General features: G+C 48.3%; 9 protein-coding genes across 10 annotated transcripts; 8 read left to right on the forward strand and 1 right to left on the reverse strand.

Annotated features, from left to right (window-relative positions):
- Positions 1-104: 104 nt before the first annotated feature.
- ONS95_008194 (uncharacterized protein) lies at positions 105-2,795 on the forward strand (the record flags this gene model as incomplete). The annotated part of the gene is made up of 4 exons (XM_058501740.1): positions 105-236; positions 285-449; positions 506-2,595; positions 2,642-2,795. The coding sequence occupies 4 exons, from the start codon at positions 105-107 to the stop codon at positions 2,793-2,795; spliced, it is 2,541 nt and encodes an 846-aa protein (XP_058363061.1).
- Positions 2,796-3,076: 281 nt separating this feature from the next.
- ONS95_008195 (uncharacterized protein) lies at positions 3,077-6,139 on the forward strand (the record flags this gene model as incomplete). The annotated part of the gene is made up of 4 exons (XM_058501741.1): positions 3,077-3,677; positions 3,731-4,443; positions 4,495-5,091; positions 5,156-6,139. 4 exons carry the CDS (start codon positions 3,077-3,079, stop codon positions 6,137-6,139), a joined length of 2,895 nt encoding a protein of 964 aa, XP_058363062.1.
- Positions 6,140-7,253: 1,114 nt separating this feature from the next.
- On the forward strand, positions 7,254-7,996 carry ONS95_008196 (uncharacterized protein; the record flags this gene model as incomplete). The annotated part of the gene is made up of 2 exons (XM_058501742.1): positions 7,254-7,266; positions 7,398-7,996. 2 exons carry the CDS (start codon positions 7,254-7,256, stop codon positions 7,994-7,996), a joined length of 612 nt encoding a protein of 203 aa, XP_058363063.1.
- A 675-nt stretch (positions 7,997-8,671) lies between these two features.
- Positions 8,672-9,507, forward strand: ONS95_008197 (uncharacterized protein; the record flags this gene model as incomplete). Its single annotated transcript, XM_058501743.1, has 2 exons — positions 8,672-8,796; positions 8,877-9,507. 2 exons carry the CDS (start codon positions 8,672-8,674, stop codon positions 9,505-9,507), a joined length of 756 nt encoding a protein of 251 aa, XP_058363064.1.
- Positions 9,508-10,473: 966 nt separating this feature from the next.
- Positions 10,474-11,058, forward strand: ONS95_008198 (uncharacterized protein; the record flags this gene model as incomplete). Its single annotated transcript, XM_058501744.1, has 1 exon — positions 10,474-11,058. The coding sequence occupies one exon, from the start codon at positions 10,474-10,476 to the stop codon at positions 11,056-11,058; it is 585 nt and encodes a 194-aa protein (XP_058363065.1).
- A 639-nt stretch (positions 11,059-11,697) lies between these two features.
- ONS95_008199 (uncharacterized protein) lies at positions 11,698-12,604 on the forward strand (the record flags this gene model as incomplete). Its single annotated transcript, XM_058501745.1, has 2 exons — positions 11,698-11,756; positions 11,812-12,604. 2 exons carry the CDS (start codon positions 11,698-11,700, stop codon positions 12,404-12,406), a joined length of 654 nt encoding a protein of 217 aa, XP_058363066.1. The 3' UTR covers positions 12,407-12,604.
- Positions 12,605-13,148: 544 nt separating this feature from the next.
- Positions 13,149-13,888, forward strand: ONS95_008200 (uncharacterized protein). The gene is made up of 2 exons (XM_058501746.1): positions 13,149-13,203; positions 13,252-13,888. The coding sequence occupies exon 2, from the start codon at positions 13,262-13,264 to the stop codon at positions 13,865-13,867; it is 606 nt and encodes a 201-aa protein (XP_058363067.1). The 5' UTR covers positions 13,149-13,203; positions 13,252-13,261; the 3' UTR covers positions 13,868-13,888.
- A 500-nt stretch (positions 13,889-14,388) lies between these two features.
- On the reverse strand, positions 14,389-16,484 carry ONS95_008201 (uncharacterized protein). The gene is made up of 4 exons (XM_058501747.1): positions 16,220-16,484; positions 15,506-16,169; positions 15,365-15,445; positions 14,389-15,256 (listed from the first exon to the last, which is right to left on the reverse strand). Exons 2-4 carry the CDS (start codon positions 16,134-16,136, stop codon positions 15,126-15,128), a joined length of 843 nt encoding a protein of 280 aa, XP_058363068.1. The 5' UTR covers positions 16,137-16,169; positions 16,220-16,484; the 3' UTR covers positions 14,389-15,125.
- A 788-nt stretch (positions 16,485-17,272) lies between these two features.
- ONS95_008202 (uncharacterized protein) lies at positions 17,273-18,613 on the forward strand. Of its 2 annotated transcripts, none has more exons than XM_058501748.1 (2): positions 17,273-17,657; positions 17,721-18,613. In XM_058501748.1, the coding sequence occupies exons 1-2, from the start codon at positions 17,649-17,651 to the stop codon at positions 18,387-18,389; spliced, it is 678 nt and encodes a 225-aa protein (XP_058363069.1). In that variant the 5' UTR covers positions 17,273-17,648; the 3' UTR covers positions 18,390-18,613. The 2 variants fall into 2 exon arrangements, with proteins under 2 accessions (XP_058363069.1, XP_058363070.1); XM_058501749.1 differs by having other exon boundaries at positions 17,273-17,365; positions 17,433-18,613.
- The last annotated feature ends 1,297 nt before the right edge of the window (positions 18,614-19,910 follow it).

The following is a 19,910-nucleotide window of genomic DNA, read 5'->3' on the forward strand; positions in this document are numbered from 1 at the left end:
CGCCTAAATACGGCGTCATCGACCATGAAAGCATCCCGTAAATCTTCACAGCTTCATGTCGCATACACTACAACATCATCCTCAACCCCCAATAGCCAGCGAAGATGGACACAGGATCTTTCTCGAAGCAATGTATCAAACCGGATCCTACTGATCCTCATAATGGGCAGAAGCAGATTTACGTCCAGCTTGTCTTGTCTCTGGCCTTGGGCTTGTCAGCCTTCTTTGGCTTCTGCGTGAGCCTCGGAACGATGAATGCTTTGCAGAGATACTAATAGCTGCAGTTTCTTCGCCCAAGATGGAAAAGTCTTTATGCTGCGCGCAAGAAGCAAACCGATGCAGCTGCAGATCTGCCCGACCTTCCGGATAGCTTCTTTGGATGGATGCCTGTGTTGTACAGGGTGACGGAGCAGGAAGTACTTGCTTCAGCCGGTCTTGATGCCTATGTTGTATGTCCGCAATTACACGCATTGTGCATTTGTGTGCGCCTAACTAATTATGAAAGTTCCTTGCATTCTTCAAGATGTCGATAAAGCTCTTCGCAACCATCTTTGTTTTTGTATGCGTTGTACTGGCGCCGATCAACTATCACTACGACTACCTACCTACGCCAGGCAATCCCGAAGACCCAAACAGACCATCACCATCTTTATTTGCGATGTTATCGACCGATATTTGGAGCTACGATCAGAATACCATGGCGAAGGGAAAAGATGGAAAGAATCCAATAGACACAACTTACTTGTGGGCGTACTTGATGTTCACCTACTTTTTCACGGCTCTTGTTATATTCTTTATGGCCACAGAAACTCGGAAGATAATACAGATACGACAAGATTATCTTGGGAGCCAGTCCACCATTACAGACCGAACTATCAAGCTATCAGGAATTCCCGTTGAATTGCGATCGGAGAATGACATAAAAGAGTTCTTGGAGAAGCTTGAGATTGGAAAGGTCGAGAGTGTGACTCTCTGCAGGGACTGGAAAAAGCTGGACAATTTGGTAGAAGAACGGGCTAATACACTTCGAAGGCTGGAAGAGGCCTGGGCGGTGCATCAAGGCCGGAGCAGGACCAAAACCATTCGAGCACCAGTACCATTAGGCTCAGATGCAGCCAACGACGATGACGACGCTGACCACAACGAGGATGATAATCTCATGGGAGCTAGTCACGTCACCCCTTACGAAAAGCCACGCCCAACTACTAGGATTTGGTATGGATTCTTGAACCTGCAGAGTCGAAAGATTGACGCCATCGATTACCATGAGGAGCAGCTGCGCAAGCTGGATGACCAGATTGCTGCCGCAAGAAAGAAAGAATACAAGCCTACTCCCCTTGCCTTTGTTACCATGGACTCGATACCAGCTTGTCAAATGGCGGTACAAGCTCTTTTAGACCCCTCACCTATGCAGCTTTTGGCCAAATTAGCTCCTGCACCGACAGATGTTGTCTGGCGAAACACCTACTTGCCACGCTCAAGCCGAATGATGCGGTCCTGGACCATCACAGCTTTCATTATTGTGCTTACGATTTTCTGGCTTATCCCGGTAGTTGCTCTTGCCGGCCTAGTAGATATTTGCTCCATTCGACAAGTCTTGCCACAATTTGCGGAATTACTTGAGAACCATGATATCATCAAGGCCTTGGTTCAAACAGGTCTGCCAACTCTGGTCGTTTCACTGTTGAATGTTGCAGTTCCGTTCTTGTATGATTATCTGGCAAATTACCAAGGAATGATATCCCAGGGCGATGTTGAGCTGTCCGTCATATCGAAGAACTTCTTTTTCACCTTCTTCAACGTTTTCTTGGTCTTCACAGCATTCGGAACTGCTAGCAAATTCTGGCCGGTGCTTCAGGAGTCACTGAAAGACACGACAAAAATTGCATACAAGTTGGCCAGCTCAGTACAAGCCTTTGCTATATTCTATGTAAACTTCATCCTTCTTCAGGGTGTGGGCCTTCTGCCCTTCAGACTGTTGGAATTCGGGAGCGTCGCTCTCTACCCAATTATGCGGATGGGATCAAAGACACCAAGAGACTTTGCGGAGCTGGTCGAGCCGCCGTTGTTCAAATATGGCTTCTATCTCCCTTCCGCAATCCTGATATACATTCTCTGCCTTGTTTACAGTATCTTGCCTCCTGGATATATGGTTTTATTTTTCGGCCTTATCTATTTCGTCCTTGGATACTACACGTACAAGTACCAACTTCTGTACGCGATGGACCACCCTCAACACGCAACTGGTGGGGCTTGGCCAATGATTTGCTATCGAATCATGCTTGGACTCGGGGTTTTCCAAGTAGTAATGGCTGGAATCATTGCTTTGAAGTCTGCTTTGACCGCGGCCGCTCTGGTTGTTCCATTGATTCCATTCACAATTTGGTACAGCTACTATTTCGGTCGCACTTACGAGCCTTTGATGAAGTTCATCGCACTCAGATCCATTCGAAGGGATAGCAGTGCAGAAATCAACATCGCAGGCGAGAATATCGGGATCAATCGCCCACCAGGATTTGCTCGACGAGCGAGCACAACCCTCGACGAGGCGAGAGAAGAGGGGTTGAAGTTCGTTAATCCAAGTCTCGTTGGACCGTAAGTTCTCGCATATGTTCTTATAACACGGCTGACACGCTTCTAGGTTGGCGAAGTTGTGGATTCACAATGAATCGCCTCCGAACCAGCAAAATGGAGATGCTTCTGAGGCTGAAATTACCAGAGAAGATAGTGCAACAAGTTCCGTGAGTCTTGGAGATACACACATCTGGCGAGATAATGGAGACGCAAATGTATAAGAACAAAACGCTGCGTTGGCATTGAGGGCGTTTGGGAGCGACGGTCGCACCTTCCTGTATTGTTTTCCGTTCCTAGCACATATACCCATAGTTCCTTCCTAAAATTGCACACAATTAATTTAGTATTCCTACTCTCATCTACCATCCTTCAGCAGCCTCATATCAATATCCCTCTATCACCCTAGACGCCCTCCTTCACCTATCCAGGTCCTCAAATGTCACAAGGCGCATTCGCGACATTGGCAGCTGCTGTATAGCCAGCAGTCGAGCGATATCCACCCATGTCTTCCCAGATCCTACTCTCTCGGGGTGTTGCAGATCCGGATACGGCCACCTCTACTGGTCTCGACAGCCCGGCCCTGGTGACTTCGATCTACGAGTCTGGTACAAGCCATTTCATGACCCTTGGTAATGCCGCTTCTCAAAGCATTCCTGGGTTTGATGGCGTGGATGCCGACAATGGAACAGGCAAGACGGTATGTTCGCAACAACCTCGACCAGCAGAGACCGCGCCTATCGCAAAGCGCGCTTTCAGTCGTAGCAACACATTCTTTGAAGATCCCAACGATCCTTTGGCAGCTCTAGACGATGATTTGCTCGAACCCTGTCCTCATGTTCCAATCTGTGATTCGGTTTCGGAAGTCCTCCGAGGGAAGGAATATACCCGTGCAAGAGCCCGGTCAGCAATGACAAGGTCGTTGGATATGACTTTTCGAAATTCTCGAATTCCGCCAGGCGATACGGCTGCGGCGGCCGGTGATTACCCACCTCTGTTTCCAGCCTCGACCTTTCCACCAGATAGAAGTACTCAGCCAAACTTGAACATTGAGCCATGGTTGGATTCGCAGGCAACAAATCGTGAAGCCCGCCTACCAGCCGCAAGTAAGTTTGCAATGTCCTCAGGATCAGATACAGCATTGAACTCACTACTCCAGGTCGAGTGCCCACGGAAATTCTGCAGCAAATCTATGAACGACTTGGTCCTGTAGATTTTAACTCCGCTCGACATACCTGTCGTTTGTGGTTCATCAGCTCATTGAACTACCAATTGCTTAGCACGATGCTGCGCCGGATTGGATATTCTGATGGGGTTATCCGAAACAAATCCAATGTACCCAGCGGGTTTCGGACACTGAGCCCGGAATGGGTCATGAGCAAACGACTTGCTAGAGAATGTGCCCTAGGACCTGACGTCTCGCGATTGTCTGAAAACCAGTCAGCACTTTTCGAAGTATCCACAGTTGACTTTACGGAAATTGAAGTTCATTATCCTGGTCCAGATCTGGCCAGTACTATATTTACGGTCAGCGGTTGCGGAAGGTTCTTGATGGCTGCCAATGGCTGTGTGGTATTTATATATGAGCTGAATCGATCTCAAAAATCTGGAGGTGCGGCTGTTCACCCAGGTCTTTTACGCCCTATAACGAGCGTTGTATGCCCCAGAAGAGTCCTAACCTGCAGCATGGACACCTCATCTCAACGCTATGCTATAGCAATTCTACTCGATGGACGAATGGGATTGGTCTGCGACATCACGATTCTGAATCCATCTTCAGTACCTTCATCTCCACTGAAAAGCGCATCTGAGGAGCCAAGACACTTCAGCCACAGAGATTCGGATCCCACGTTGCTATATTCTAGCACTCCGGTAGGTTCACATGTTCTCATACTTTCCAAGGACATCTGCTCACCTACATAGTGCAACAAATTCAGTTCGCAGGACATCCAATGCACAACCGGTACGCAGCAAAATTTGGATCGATTTCCAGGACATAGTTCCATGCCACTTGAAGAAGGGCCTCGGTCACTCTACCGTAATCTATGTTCCGAAGATGACCCGCCGAGATCCGTTGCCATATGTCCGCAACGGCGATGTGTCGCTTTTGGCTGCTCCTCTGGACTGGAACTACACTGGGTCGATGCTCTCACTGGCCAGGACTTGAATCGATGGTTCCCGCTTACAGCACCAAGCGACTATTTGTTTTTCTTGCCCCCTAGGAAAACCGTGGATTCGGCAAAAAAGCTTCGGCTTATTAGTAGTGCCGGTCGGCCTCATGAGCGATCTTCAATGTCCTCAAGAGCTTTTGGACATCGAGCGAGGACGAGTCCATTCTGGGAACGATTCGGATGGGGAGTAGGCCACTTCGACGACGACGAAGGTGCTGGTCACGTGCCCGTGCCTGTGCCCAATTCCGCTCAGGGTATCCTTACCCGCCTTAGAATCGATGCCAGTCGCAGTTCCCTCATCGGGCGGATGGACTGCTCTGATCATTATCGGGCAGTTCCATTGAGTGATGTAGGTAGCAAATGAATGTCCCATACACGTCTTGTGACATTCAGTTGACGCTGATACTGAATAGGGATATCATATTCTGTTTACAGATCCGGCGTCTGGGCTTCTCTGTCTGGGTAGTGATGCTCCGGTTGGTGGACCGACCAAACTCTTGCGTAAGATATGGTTTCATTGTCCAGAATCGACTTCGATAATAGGATCATCTACGCCCGTCGCATACGCTGCTGGTTCAGATCTTACACAAGGGGTTCGAGTCTGTGCAGCTTTTGATACTGGATCGGAGCAAACCATTTGGCTATTCTCCGTCCCAACTGACATTTTTGGAGCAAGTCAAATTGAAAAGGCTTCTTCTACTACAGCTAATTGGCTGAACGCGTCCTCTTCCCGCGAGTCCATGATAGCGAAGCCTGAAGACGAATGGATGAAATGGTGGCCACACGATGGGCTCCAGCAATGGCTTAGCGGCGGCAGTCCCCCAGATCCTGCCCCTGGTATCCCTCCGAAAAGTGTATGGCCTGTTAAAATCCGAGGCCAGATGATCGGCACTTGCAAGGGACTGGTCGATCTTGCCATCGATTCGGGCCCACACATGACAGTTTGGGCATTCAGTAAATCGGGCATTGCTACAGTGTGGAAGCTAGACGATGGCCAGACCCAAAGTACACAAAATATTTTGGTTGTCCGGGACGGTACAGTTCGAGAAGTTGAATGTCGCGAAAGCGGCCGGGACATTGAGATGACGGACGCTCCAGATCCACCACCACTCGGTCTTCGTGAACCCGGCCAATTCGATGGTCCAGCTTCAATTGAATGTCACCACAAACAGCCAGTACATTACGATGTCGACGGGGACGTTCTCATGGCGGATCTACCGGCCTTTCCTCGCAAGAAGAGATCCCGAGCGCCAGAACAGGAAACGGTGGAAGCGGTGATCCTAGATGTACATGGCAACGAGGTACGGTACCAGACCGAGACCTGGACGAGGCCAGTATACCGAGACCTTGTGGAAGAATTGACGGGTATCGCTCGGATCGACCTCGAGATTCGATAGTGGATGGCTGCCATATGCTGAGGCTGAGATCGCGGGGATTAGAATGATTAGAGAGGTGGAGTAGATTCCATCCCAATTTGAGTGGTTTGTCTACTCCACATGTGCTATTATCGCCTCGCGATGTCTGGAGGTACTGCGTTGTGAGCCATCCACCACTCCCACCGCACGCCTCACTCTTCATCATCCTGCATCCCAGTCCAAACACCTTAGCGAAAGCCAAACAATTAACCGAAACGCCGCTAGTCCCCCCTATTTCCGCTCAGAAATGTCGTCACGTGTATATCGCCAAGCTCTTATTGACAAGGGACGAGATCTCGCCTCATCCCATCACATCCTTGAACCCTTCCCTTGTCCTCGGCTCGGTCCCAATCCCCAAATCCCCAAATTCTGCCCAATCGCCCAACTCCATCAGCGTAACCCCGTCCAGCATCCACCCCCCAAGGCCAAGTTTCCCAGCTTCCATTGCCGAATCCCAGTCCTTGATTTTCCCACTTCCACTTCCCTTCCCATCTCAGCTGCTCTGCACGCAAGACACCCAACAACACCAAGGAACTCCCCGCCATCATCCAATCGTCATCGTGGCATGGGCATGGCACGGCGGGCATGTGTGCCCAACACCCAACCTCCTCCATTGGACTGGACTGTGCCAGGTAAGGCAAGTCGAGGCAAGTCAAGGTAAAGCGAAGAACGACAAGACAAGGCCGCCCTGTGATGATTTTGCTTTTACTTTTCATTCCTTCTCTTCTCTTGGCGTAAGGTTGGCTACGGCGTTTCCGGGTCCGTATCATACATACTCTGTACATGACGGAGAGTAACTTAGTACACGTCGCCCTTCTTCTTATATGACTGCATTGTCTTACCGGTTACTTTCGTCTCTTCTGTTCGCTTGATTGCTGAGACTTGGATTGCTGCATTGCTTGCGATTACTTTGTGCCTGCATCCGCCTGTACTCTATACTCATAGTGGGCATTACGACACGATTGATATTACGAGGACCGAATACCAAACGATCAACGGACATTCAATTGTTAATTATTACATTGTACAATATTGTAAGAAAAAAGAGACTTTGCGCCAACAATATTTCTTGCGGTTCAGGAAGTATAGAGGGAAAATGTGTCTATTCTGTACGTACCCCGCCGCTCATCCCATCTCCCTCAATTGGCAACAAAGCGACGACTTCAGACGAGACCACAACTCATCCATCTCCTCCCCATCATCTCTACCATCAAGTCCTCTACTAACGAACTCCCCTCAGCCCGCCGTCCCGACTGGGAAGAAGACGTCGTCTTCGCCAACCGCCGCCACGGCCGCCGTCGCCGGCACTCCCGCGTCGTCTCCGAAACAATCATCACCTCCCGTCCAACCCAACAAGTCATCCACGCACCTCCCACCCCTCCACCCGTCATCAAACCCGCGCCCACGCCCTCTCCTCCTCCCCCACCGCCTGCGCCGCCCTCCCCTCCACGCATCGAGCTCGTCTCCGTCGAAGAAGATACGCGGCGCGCCAGCCCGCGCGGGAGCCGAGTCAGCGTCAGCACGCACAAGAAGAGCCGGCATGGGAGTCGGGGCGGGGGAGAAGAGGTGTACATTGAGCGGGAGAGGGAGAGGGTGAGGCTGTCGCCGATAGAGAAGCCGCGGGAGGAGTTTGAGACCTATAGATATGTGCATGGGAGTGGGCATATGGAGGCTGCGCCGGTGGTGCCGGTGGTGCAGGAGGAGCTGCATAGGAGGAGGAGTAGGAGTATTACGTATGAGAGTAATCCGAGGGCTAGTGGGAGGGTGATGGAGAGGGAGAGAGTGGTTATTGAGGATGATGGGAGTGGGAGGAGGAGGGAGTATTATCGTCGACCGTAAGTTGGAATGATGACGGTGGGCGAGGGCCATACAGGGCGGAGTTCTGCGGAGGAGTTCGAGCGTTTTACATGGTGAGCGTTGTGATCTTTGGGTGTACTTGCTGCATTTTTGTCTACTAGCGATTTCATGAGCGGGTTTCTATACAGCGCTTTTTGAGGTCCATATTCTACCAAGTTAAAGTCTTTGCATATCCTGGGCCCTTTATCCTCTGCTTGCCAGTTTTCATTTTCTTTTGTGGAGTCCAGGGTATTAGAGAAGCCAGCAATGTCATCAAGTGCTGGTGTGACACCAGGAGGAGGAACAGGCTCATATTAGGTAGTATCCAGCCGGGAGCTTAATCGAATCCCCCTGGCGTGTTGGGCTCTTCTTTTGGCTACTACTCACTCGGGTACGTTGTGTATCACTCTTCGAAGATGCGAACTGAAGGATTCACCTTGAAAGGAGACCTTGCCTTGACAATCTCGTCGATTCTTTTATGGGGTGAATTTCATGAAACAGCCTTGCTGCAGATTCCTCTTGCTGTAAATTCGATCTTTTCTTCAAACACCGCCCATCGCCATCACGTCAAATCTTCCACGACAACGAATCCCTTTCTTAAGTTCAGCCCTTCGCTATCACGACAAATCTTCCACAATGACGACGAAAGATCGAAACATCTAGCAAACTGTGTGCGCCATGTCAGACACAGAATCGTCCTCCAAAGACACAGGTTCGTCCTGCACAGAAGCGAATAAGCGGAAATGTTCCACAAGCCGTGAGGTGGCCAGCAAGAACAAGAAGACGGAGTTGCCTACGTTCTCGTAAGTCTCCAAGATAGCTATGTGCTGTATTCAGCTGCGAACAAATCGCTTCACAGGACGTCCCGTACTGACTTTGCTAGTGATGGAAAATCCCTCGTCACCTTCATCGTGGGCCCAGACCCAAACCCTACGGAGTTCTTGATTCACAAGGAAATCATTTGCCATTATTCAGAGGTACTTGCCACGGCCTTCAACAGTGCTTTCAAGGAAGGACAGACCCAGACGTATCGAGTTGAGGACACCACAGAACGAGCATTCAGACTCTTAATGCAGTGGCTTTACTCGCAGAAACTCACACTCATCCAGCTTCAGCCAGATTACTGCTTTGATGAAGCCGAAGGAGCGGAGACTGAGCTCGAAGATTCAGAGGACATGAGTTTAGTTGAGGTTTGGGTCATTGCGGACAAATTTGGAATACCATCTCTACAGAATGCTGCTTTGCAGGCGATACAAACTATCTTCGAGATGTCCTATTCTCTCATTCCCAGTCATACCTTTCACTACGTTTTCGACAACACGTCGGAAGTTAGTCCGCTCCGCGATTACATGGTTGCCACTTGCGTTCAATACGCAATGCCAGCACATCTGGACAATGAATTCAAAGGTGATTTTCCACGTGGGTTACTACTCGAGCTGTCTCGGATCTTCTTGAAAGGCAGCGAGCATTGCGAACCGGAAGAGCTTGATGTGTCGAAATTCTTCGTCCAGTGACACCGGCTTCAATTCACAACAAGCCGAGAGCCTTAAATACTCACTTTGGATCTACAAAAATTGAACCTACAACCGCAGAGTCGGTATACAAGATTCGCACTGCCCAAGGTGCATTGAATACCTGATTAGTTTCAATTACAAAATTACGTCAACGACCATGTCCAGCGCAGATTCCTCTTCCCAGCTTTCACAAATACGGGAGAGAAGCTAATAGCTAGTCTTCAAGATCGAGGAGTAGCGTGGGAAAACGCCCTTTCTGACCGCAAGATATTGAAGTCCAATTGAAATATTTCAAATTCATGTTTTCACCCGACTTGAATGTCGTTAATAATTCTTGTGATCTTGAAATTAGCCGTTGTGGATGTGTTTGACAATTGGGTGGAATTTTACTTTAGCCAACAATCACCAGGTCTCTGGTGATACGTAGAGGTTGGTATCTTATTGATTGTAACTTCAAAGGCATCCGAGGGATATATTCCCTGTGCTAAGTAACCATAAATGTTCCGTTGTTTTCTGCTTAGGTGGCTCACCAGCCATCAATTTTCGTTCTCATGAAGCTAGAGAGGTATCAATTTTAGCACAACGCTTAAATTTCATTCCGGCGATGTAAATTTGGACTGACCACAAACTTAGTGTATAACCTGGACTCATATCTCTTCATTAGAAGCCACTTCCTGCTTCTTCATTCACAAGACCAGACACTTCCCAAATTGCACAAAGTCTCAAAACATCGACACAACACTGGCAGGTTTCTGCAGCACTGTCGAAACGCCCGCTTTACAACCGATGTATGTATAATCTAATCTATCCATTTGAATTCCAGCTTAACCTATGTAGAATCATGGCGGGTTCAATAAAGTTCCAGAACCAGCGCTACCAAAGACTATTTTATGCAAACAAGTCCAATCTCAGGACCCATTCGAAGTTTATCAGAGACCTAATGACGTCAGACACATGGCCGACAATATGATAATACAACTGCGATATTGTACATGCAATGCGTTGGACCTTTTTTGCGACTGGATCAATGAGCCGGTCCGGCCCAACCAACCACCAGGAAAGGAATTAGATGTCTTCACCGAGGCGCTATGGAACGCACAAACAATGCTTGTACACCGCCCCGAAGTTTACGCCAAGGACGAGCATTTACATGCTGCAGCGAAGAAGAGCGAGTACCTCAGAAATATGCGACTCGCTCTTGTCCTTTGGTACTTTTGTGACGATGTTCAGGCACCGCATGTCCAGAATGCAGCTTTGTTTCTCATCGGGAAGCTGGTTCATATATACGACCTGACTCCTTGGCATGAAGTAGTCAAAGGTATTATTTGGACACAGGACAATGGCCTGACAAGGTACATGATTGCTGTGTGGGCGTGGGAGGTACAGCGTGGGAGAGATTCTGAGCATGGATGGAAGAGTTCTTTGTCGGTGGATCTGGTCCAGAGAATTACAGCTCAGGTGTCGAGCTGGGAGACTGACGGGATTGTGCTGACAGAGCAGCCTAATCCAACTCTTCCGGAATTTCTTGCCGATGTTACGATTCTTGATTAGACCCGACTTGCTTTCTAGAAGCTGATGTCGAAGAGGGGCGTAGAGTTGGTATGGGTCACAAAGAGGCTCGCTCTCGCTACCTCAGAGTCTCGTCTCAAACGTGTAATATACAAATCAATTCATTGCAACCCTTTCCTTAAGATCACCGTCGTTTCTGAAGCCGCCTCTGGGAGGAGTGAGTGATGGTACTCAATTCAAGAATGTATGTGTAATTTAAAGACAGCTGCATGAGCGAATTGGTGTTGTTGAGGTCTCGATTTTGCAGTATTCCATTTTCTGCACCCGCCCTTGAATATGTCACTGGTTGCAGATGGATTGGAAATCTCGCTTAATTGTTTGTTCTCCACAGCCACAACAACAATACCAGGCTTCCTCGACAGCTTCAGGGCATCTCATTCACCTTTTCTCCTGATTTTGAATAATGAACGGCTGCTATGTCATGTCGCATACCAAGGTTGTCACTTCAATACAGAATCAGCCACTCACTGGTCATTTCCAATTCCGACTTGTCTCATCATTAATTTTCCCTCGAGCTCGACAAAGAGACTTCTTTGAAGAATTAAAGTCAAATCGTATCAGTCGCATAATCAAAGGTAGAACATCTTTGTGTATGACAGGTATAAGCTAATTGAAGTACAGATGTCAACTGCTAGGGGCAACGCCGAGGTACCAAGTCCAAGAAGTCCACTGACCTTCAGGTAGGTAAAGTTGTGAGATAAGGCGAGGGAATATATTCTGACTCAAAGTCCACAGTGGAATCGAGGATCTTGTTACATTCATCATCGGGCCTCTCAAAAGAAGAGTCCAGCTCCACAAGAAGTTTGTATGTCACCATTCCCCTATCCTGGAGGCTGCCTTCAGTAGCGGCTTCCTCGAAGGATCGACGCAGACTTACGAGCTCGACAACGTCACCGAATCAACATTCGCGCTGTTCTGCCAATGGATATACACGCAAAAGATGGATAGCACGTCGACCGTCAAGCTCAAGTCCTTGGATCTCGTTGGCCTCTGGGTTCTAGCCGACAAGTTCCTCATTCCTCGTCGACAGAACCGCATCATGGATCTTATCGACGAGATCGGTCGCACGGGAATTGTCCCCGCCGCAATTGCATATGTCTACCATAATACCCCGATCGACAGTCCTCTCCGCAAGGTATATGTCAGCCAGGCTACATGGGCAAGTAGAAGCTCATTGTTCGTGGAGTTTGCATCAGTGCGTCCAAAGGACTTTGTGCTGGATGTGGCATGCGCTTGTCGGACTATCATGATCAAAAGAGAGATCTTCGGTATCGACGGTCAGGAGGGTATCTCGCGGAAAATCACCGATTACCATGTCAAGGAGCACTAGGAGCAAAGGTTTCGGCTCATCTGGGGACGTGTGCCAGATTTCACGACGGGTCTACATTCAATAGACTTGTTGCATTTTCTCGGATTAAGTTCTAAAGCCTTGGATTTAAATCAGGTCTCAGAGCCGGTGCTGAGGTCGGCATTGAAAACGAACTTGGGATTGCTTTTATTGTGGTGGGAAATTTAAGGCAGGTGCATTTGCTAGTCTAGAGTATTCTAAAAATTAGCTATCATGCACCGTATTTTCAAATTTTAATCAAGGTCCCAAAATTAATAGAATGAAATGAGAACTTTTCTTTTCCTCGCTCTCTTACCCTCGATCGAATTGCCTGCTCATCGACTTGCTTCTTCTACTTACTTTGTCCGCTATTTTTTGGGAAGCCCGATGGGACATCGTCAAAAGACCAGATTTATAGGTGAATTTTGGAGTAGTATAAGATAGTTCAAGTCGACTCGCAAAAGTGAATCTCATGGAAATATCGACGACACGTGTATAGCTTGAAGTAGCCGAAAGCTGGCGATGTTTGCTTCCATGTCGCTTTGGCTTTCCCTCAATTTTTTTGTTATCGAAACACTGCTGAGTAAAGACCTTCGCGGTCGAACTGAAGATCACCCCATCTGCCAAGTCAAGGTTTGCCTCTCTGATAATACCTTCAAGTATCCTTTCAAAGCATAGCTGACAGATTTAAAGATCAAGATGGCTTCGACTTCAAGTTCGGATTTAGCTGTACGAGCGAATGTGCCTGCACAAGAAGGTCAATCAAGCCCAAAGCGAAATGTAAATGAGACGTCATTCAAGTAAGTAGAACGGATTCCTGTGTATAAAACGTAAGCTAAGTAATGCAGCGCCGCTGGGATGTCCGAGCTTGTCACTTTCTTCATTGGTCCAACTAAGACAAAGTTCATCATACACAAACAGATCGCATGCGAAGCCTCTCCAGTTCTCAAGGCTGCTTTCAACAGCTCATTCGTCGAGGGTCAGACTCAAACCTATACACTCATTGACACTCCCGAGGCTACCTTTGCTCTGTTCACGGAATGGATGTATACGGGAAACATAGTCAATAGACTCACAGGTGATACTCCTGCGGTCGAGGTGGGATTGGCTGAGGCACATCTTCTTGAACTCTGGGTTCTAGCTGAAAAGCTCTTGGTTCCAAAAATTCAAAACCGAGCGTTGTGTCTTTTCGAGGAAATCCGAGACAGATTCAGTAAAGTCTGCATCTACAAATACAAGTACGTCTGGGAGAATACTGCTGATGGTTGTACTCTGAGAGCATATTTGCTCAATGTACTCGTTCGGTGTGTACTTAAGAAAGCTTACCAGACACAGAAACAGTGTTTCACGGTGGATATACTGGTTGATGCGGCGATTCTTTTGAGAGATATCCTGGATTCTGGCTGTAAGCTTCTGCCTCTACCAGCGGTGGAAACCTTCTATGTCATGGAGGAGAGTGAGTAGGCAGCACTGAGAGATCTGGAGTTCACGCGGCTTGCTTTTTTATAATATATGTATTTTGCTTGGGCCGAGAGATGTTTCGTCACCAGATACTGGGTGGAGACAGAAGATCTCTGTTCCTAATTTGATTACTTTGGCATGCAATGATGGTGCTGGCTTGGGACTTGTTTGGGATATTTTGCGTCGTCGCTGGAAAGTTGGTTCAGTGCCTTGTGACTTTCAACCCATGATTGTCTTTGACTCTTGAAAGTTTGAAGGAGAAAAAAAGAAAAGAAGTGGTCACTTCCACACTCTTCCAGCTCGCCGAAATTCTCTCAATGCCAACCCTGCAAAACGAAATCATCATACAAATCGTCCTCATCTCGCACAAACACCGCGTCCTACCTCCCTGGGAAATGCTCTCAGCCAGAGAATGTGAAGATACTGCTTCTCAGGACGCCTCTCATGCTCTCCGGGCTAAGAATGTGGGAGAGTCAAGCGCAGCGCATGGTACACAGTCACATCCTGACAATGAAAGATTGGTTTGCAAAGATATTATTATTGATTTCACAATTAACGAGGTTGAGACTAGTAGGTTACAGCAAACAAACACAGAAAGGTAGGGAGAGGAAGAGGGGAATGAGGTCCAGTGTCCAGTATCCAGTGGAATCATCCAGAATCGAGATATCCAGGCCAGAGGTTCCAGAAGCTGGTGCTGTAGCGGTCCATCCAGGTTGCTTTCAAGTGAGTAGTGAGACCGCTTTCTTCTCTGGGGGTGGAGGGGTGGGAATGGGGAGGGGACAGGTGATACATACGATTCCAATGTCCACCACTTTGACCTGCTGTCCGAACCGAAGGGATGTGGGATATGCTGGGGAGGATGTGGGGGCCGATGAGTACGTACCTCACAATCCGGAGAGAAATGTACATGCTGCTGGACATCCCGTGCCAGCTGATCAGAAGATAGAAGACAAAGACAGGAGAAGAAAGGGAGAGTAGATGCCTAAGAGCCCCAACCATCCGTTCCTTCAAGTAGTAAAGCACTCTGTGGCGCCAAATCCCCAAACCTCTAAAGAATGCAGAAAACAAATCCGTCAATACCTGTCACGTCCTGAGATCGTGAGTCAATGCCAATGCTAGAAGAGTAGCAAACAGAACCCTCTCGCGCCAGGAAATGAAACAAAATATGCCATGCCATCCTCCCTTCATGTTGTGGATACCAACAAATGAAAAGCTATCTCTAAAAACAATCTGTCTAACTATGTAGTATGTGGGTATTTATCTACAGCATCTCCTCGTCCTCGCCTTGGTACTGTGCTACCGTAACTCCGCCATGATTGTGGTGGAAATGTTGGTCGTAGGCGCCATACTGGTTCTCCATTGCTTGTTGTCGTTGCTCAAGAAGCGCTGACCCTAATCACAGGCAGTTAGTAAGTGGTACCACATGTATCCAGGAAGAGAACAAGCAACGTCTGCAAACAAAACCCGTAAAGAAAAACCGTGGGCTCCCCCAATACCTACAGTCTCCTCCGACATTCGGGTAGGTGTGAATCTCGGATATGTTGTTGTATACGGGATCGGTAGCATGCTTATAACCTCCAACTGCGGAGCCGTAGTGAGAGAAGACGTCTTTGATTTGGCCAGTAGAGTTCTCATACTCACGTTGGGCAAGAGCCTCATAGCCTGATTGCATGTATGGCTCGACGCCATCAGCAGTGTGCCATCGACCGTCACCGCCCTGAATTGGTGTGAGAGGGGCAGTGGTGCTAGCGTCGCTCATGGTATCTTCAGCACTATCCATGCTTTGTGTATCACCGCCTGATCTCGCCATGCGTTCCTCCAACATTTGTCTTTCGTACCTCAACTTCGCCATGGCTTCTTCTTGTTGGAAAGATGTCGCTGGCCATGTCCCAAGATCTTGTGCTAGAGCATGTCCGCCGTAGTTGGGTGGGCAAATCCGCCACAGCTCAATGAGCCGCATTTGCTGAGAGGCATCTGCTGTCTTAAAGAGATCGATTTGGGTGGGGAAGAGGGTTGCAACATCAACGCCATGTCTGCTTAGAATAATCTCAGTTGTGAGCTGATCGGTCTGTGGGGGTTCCGAGGCTGGTCTAGAAGGTTGTTGGACAACAATGTGAGAGGAGTGGTGATAGTGTTGGGAAATGGAATAGACGTAGGGTTCGTCGACTTGCTTAGGCTCCTCTTGTTGAGGGGAAGCATATGTGGGTTGGGGGATGGGTTGGAGGGAGAGGTTTCGCTGGAAGAGCGCTGCTAGGTCTTCTTGGTTGGCCATGATGGAGATGTCTTCCGTATCAGGGGTAAAAGGCTATTGGAGACATATTAGCTTGTTGTACATTTTCAGAAGATGCAGCATACCTTGCTACAAGTAAATTCGAGGTGTGCAAGAGTTGCTTTGCAAAGAGCCAGTCTGTCTGAGTAGTTCCACAATAGGAACAGAGAATGAGGCCGTCTGAAGTATAGGAAATGCCTAGAGTCAGAGTGTGCGAGAGCAAGCGATGACTCGAGTAGAGAGCGGAGCAGACTTGGACAGGTGCAAGAGATTTGCTAGTTTTGCTTTTATTCACTATGGCTATGTACTTGAAGTAATGTAGGTAGGTAGGTAGGTAGGTAGGTAGGTAGGAGCGCGAGAAACGAAACCAGGGAGTTCCTGAGGGAGGAGGAACGGTCGATCACGGTCGATCGAAGGAGAGGGGCGGATGGCAAGAGCGAGAAGCGTTTCGAGTCGTGGGCATGTGTACTAGGGTCGACGTTTAGGACGGCTTTGTAGCAAAGTCGAGTTTCGTTGTTGTCAGTTGGGTATCAAAGAACAAAGAGAGTTAGTAAGGCGTGCAGTGTTGTTGAGTTAAGTATGAAAGAAAGGGAAGAAGGAGATTGAGAGTACAAGTACCCCTACCCCTCCCCCTTTAAGTGGTAATCAAACAAGCGATGACGGGGATCACGGCGTGAAGGCACCATGAAACATAAAGGCCTGTTTAGCGCGGCCCCAGCAATCATTTATCACCAATAGATGCGAGACACGAGGAGCATCTGACCATTTTGTGCCGTGAACGCTTTTTTTGCGTGTTCTTCGACCTCACCGTTACCAACTAGAAGTCTCCTACATAATGATACCCAATGCTTTTGTGCCCAAATGCAATGTTCGGAGCGGATATCACGAAATACTGCGTAGACCGCGGCACCCAAAGAATCCATGAGCTACCAGACTTTCCTTGTAAACAGTGACAGCGCCATCAAGCTCATCCTGTTCCGAATAAACGGACATTTTTGATGAGCGATTCCGTGAGCCACGTCACGTGTATGGTTTCGATATCGGATCGGAGAAATATTCTTACGCCAGTGTACGGTACAAGCTAGCGGCATCAAACGCGCGCTTCATCGTGCCTGGAGCTTGAACGTGTAGTTGAGACAGAGTAATTCCAGAGCTTCACTAATCCCCCCCAATCCAACCTCATTCTCAATTCTCAATACTCTGGAACTTCTCACCCCATACCTTTCATCATGGTAAGCTTCAGACACTCGATCGCTTGAGGATTACCCCAAACCAAGCTCCTAAAGCTGACCTATTTAGACTTCCATTGGGACGGGTTACGATCTCACGAACTCAGTCTTCTCACCAGACGGACGGAACTTCCAGGTTGAATATGCAGTCAAGGCAGTAGAAAATGGCGGTACATCGATCGGTATCCGGTGCAAAGATGGTGTTGTTCTTGCAGTTGAGAAGGTCATCACCAGCAAACTGCTGAAGGCTGGAGCCAACAAGCGCATTGCTACAATCGACAGACATATGGGTGCAGTATGTAGCCTAATAAACCAACATCATTCTGTTGAACTGGACCATCGCTAACCCGCATGCCAGGTATCCTCAGGTCTTGTACCAGATGGCCGACACTTCGTTTCCCGCGCACGCGATGAAGCAGCAAGCTGGCGAAAAACATACAAGACCCCAATCACAACTAAGGACCTCGCAAGCCGAATGGGTGGTTATCTCCAAGCCTATACACTCTACTCCTCCGTTCGACCATTTGGCGTCACCACGATCGTTGCAGGCTGGGATTCGGAGCTCGAGCTTCCTGTTGACGGACAAGTAGGCAGTGGCCCATCGATCGGTTCAGGAGGAAAGGTTGAGGGAAAGACATATGGTGGACCAGGTCTCTACATGATTGAGCCGAGTGGACAATACTGGGGATACTACGGTGCTGCTACAGGAAAGGGACGTCAAACCGCCAAGGCTGAGATGGAGAAGCTAGATCTGGCCGCAGGAAAGTTGAGCTTGTTGGATGGTGTCAAGGAGGCTGCAAAGATCATCTACACCGCACATGCCGATAACAAAGATAAGGAGTTCGAGTTGGAGATGACCTGGATCAGCAATCTTGACGGGCCAACAAAGGGGAGACATCAAGAGGTGCCAAAGGAGTTGCTGGAAGAGGCAGAGAGATTAGCGAAGAAGTCGTTGGAAGATGAAGATGATGAGGAGGAGACGAAGGAGGATGATAAGCCGGCGGATGAAGATAAGATGGAGGAATAGACGTGTAGGTGCCAAAATCACCCTGTATTAACACATACCTTGGTTTGCTGGGCGCTGGGAGAATAAATGAATGGTCACGCAGCATTTGGGCTCGGCATATAAACTCCGATGAACCTAGATATTTGCATCTAACTGTTGATTATACTGTTGGTTTTGGTTTCCCACAATGGTCTGATCGGAGTGGAGATACTATTCCCGCCAAGTCAGGTACACCTGCAACTCCAAGTGGAGCTTCGACGTACTGCCCGAAATGCGGTACACCTCATAACAGTCAGCTCATTCAAGCCACACTTTCCTCCTTGCAGATTTGCTCTTTGTCCTATTTCAAGCACACCGAACAGCTGCGCGTAGCATCATTCTGGATAGTGCTTTTCCAACCTGGAATATACCTGATCTCCAATCACGTGGAGCCTTCTGCTCTCTTCATTGCTTCTAGTACAACCTGCTTCACTTCACATCGAATCTACCTTCAAGATCTATCATTCTTAAAATTCCCCAGGGCTCTTCCTGTTCCCTACGTTCCTCATACCTCGCACCCATTTCATCTCCAGCACAACGCTCCCGATGTTATGAACGCTCTTCTGTACAGCAAAAATGGGGGTACTACTCTGCCTGCCACGAACTAATCGAGTTTCGTGACCGTAAAACAAGAGTACAGCCTCCTGCTTCTCAATCAGCAATCGGAGAGCCAACAGAGCTTCTCCTTCTTCCCTTGAGCATGGGTAAACAAATGTTGACTTTAGGAGCTAAGGTAGTCCTTTACTTTCTACAGCCAGTGCCGCAAATTCCTCCATTAGGCTGGCAGTGAAGCACCTGTACCGATGATGAAAGATATACTCAGCGCCCGAATTCTTAAATTTCTGCTTTTTCACATGTGCTGGTCGGCTGGAGGGTGTGGGTAAACATACTCTTCTCTTACCTTTCGGTCCAGTCGTCCTGGGTATCTTCACCATTAAAAATTTGAGACTTGAGGGAACTTTCCTACTCCTCAAAGGTATCCACAGTGACGAATGGGTGGAGATCTGAGTGCTTCTTGATACCAAGAGATTTATGGCTTTGAGGACTAAGATCTTGTGCCTCAAGTCCGGTTTTCAGAGTCCCACCGAGGGATTGTCGCTGCATCTCATTGCTAGACAGCAGTAAATCAAGTCTTGATTGACAAGAAGCCTTTGTTGTTTCGAAATCCTTACGAGACGGTGGTATGTTGGAAGCAACATTTCCTTTGAAATCCAGTGCCTTTCCAAGAAATCTGTTGTAGGAAAAGCATTCCACTCATGTCTGAATCTTCATTCTTCTACATTGTGTGCTTGAAGAGAGGGAAAAGTCTTTCTATCTTTTTTTGTCTTTCTCTTTGTAATGCTGGTGCTGTGAATATATACGGTAGGACTAATCTTTGGTATTAAGATGGCACGACGAGGCAGTACACCTTTCTTGCCAGATTCAAGTCCAGGCTGCGGTCTAAGGAGTGTATGATCCTACTATTTTTTAGTCTTGTCAAATTTTGATTGCGTTAAAGTATGC

The sequence above is a fragment of the Cadophora gregata genome, assembly GCF_030347475.1.
Source record: "Cadophora gregata isolate MNR1 chromosome Unknown scaffold_2, whole genome shotgun sequence".
NCBI classification, from domain to species: domain Eukaryota; kingdom Fungi; phylum Ascomycota; class Leotiomycetes; order Helotiales; family Ploettnerulaceae; genus Cadophora; species Cadophora gregata.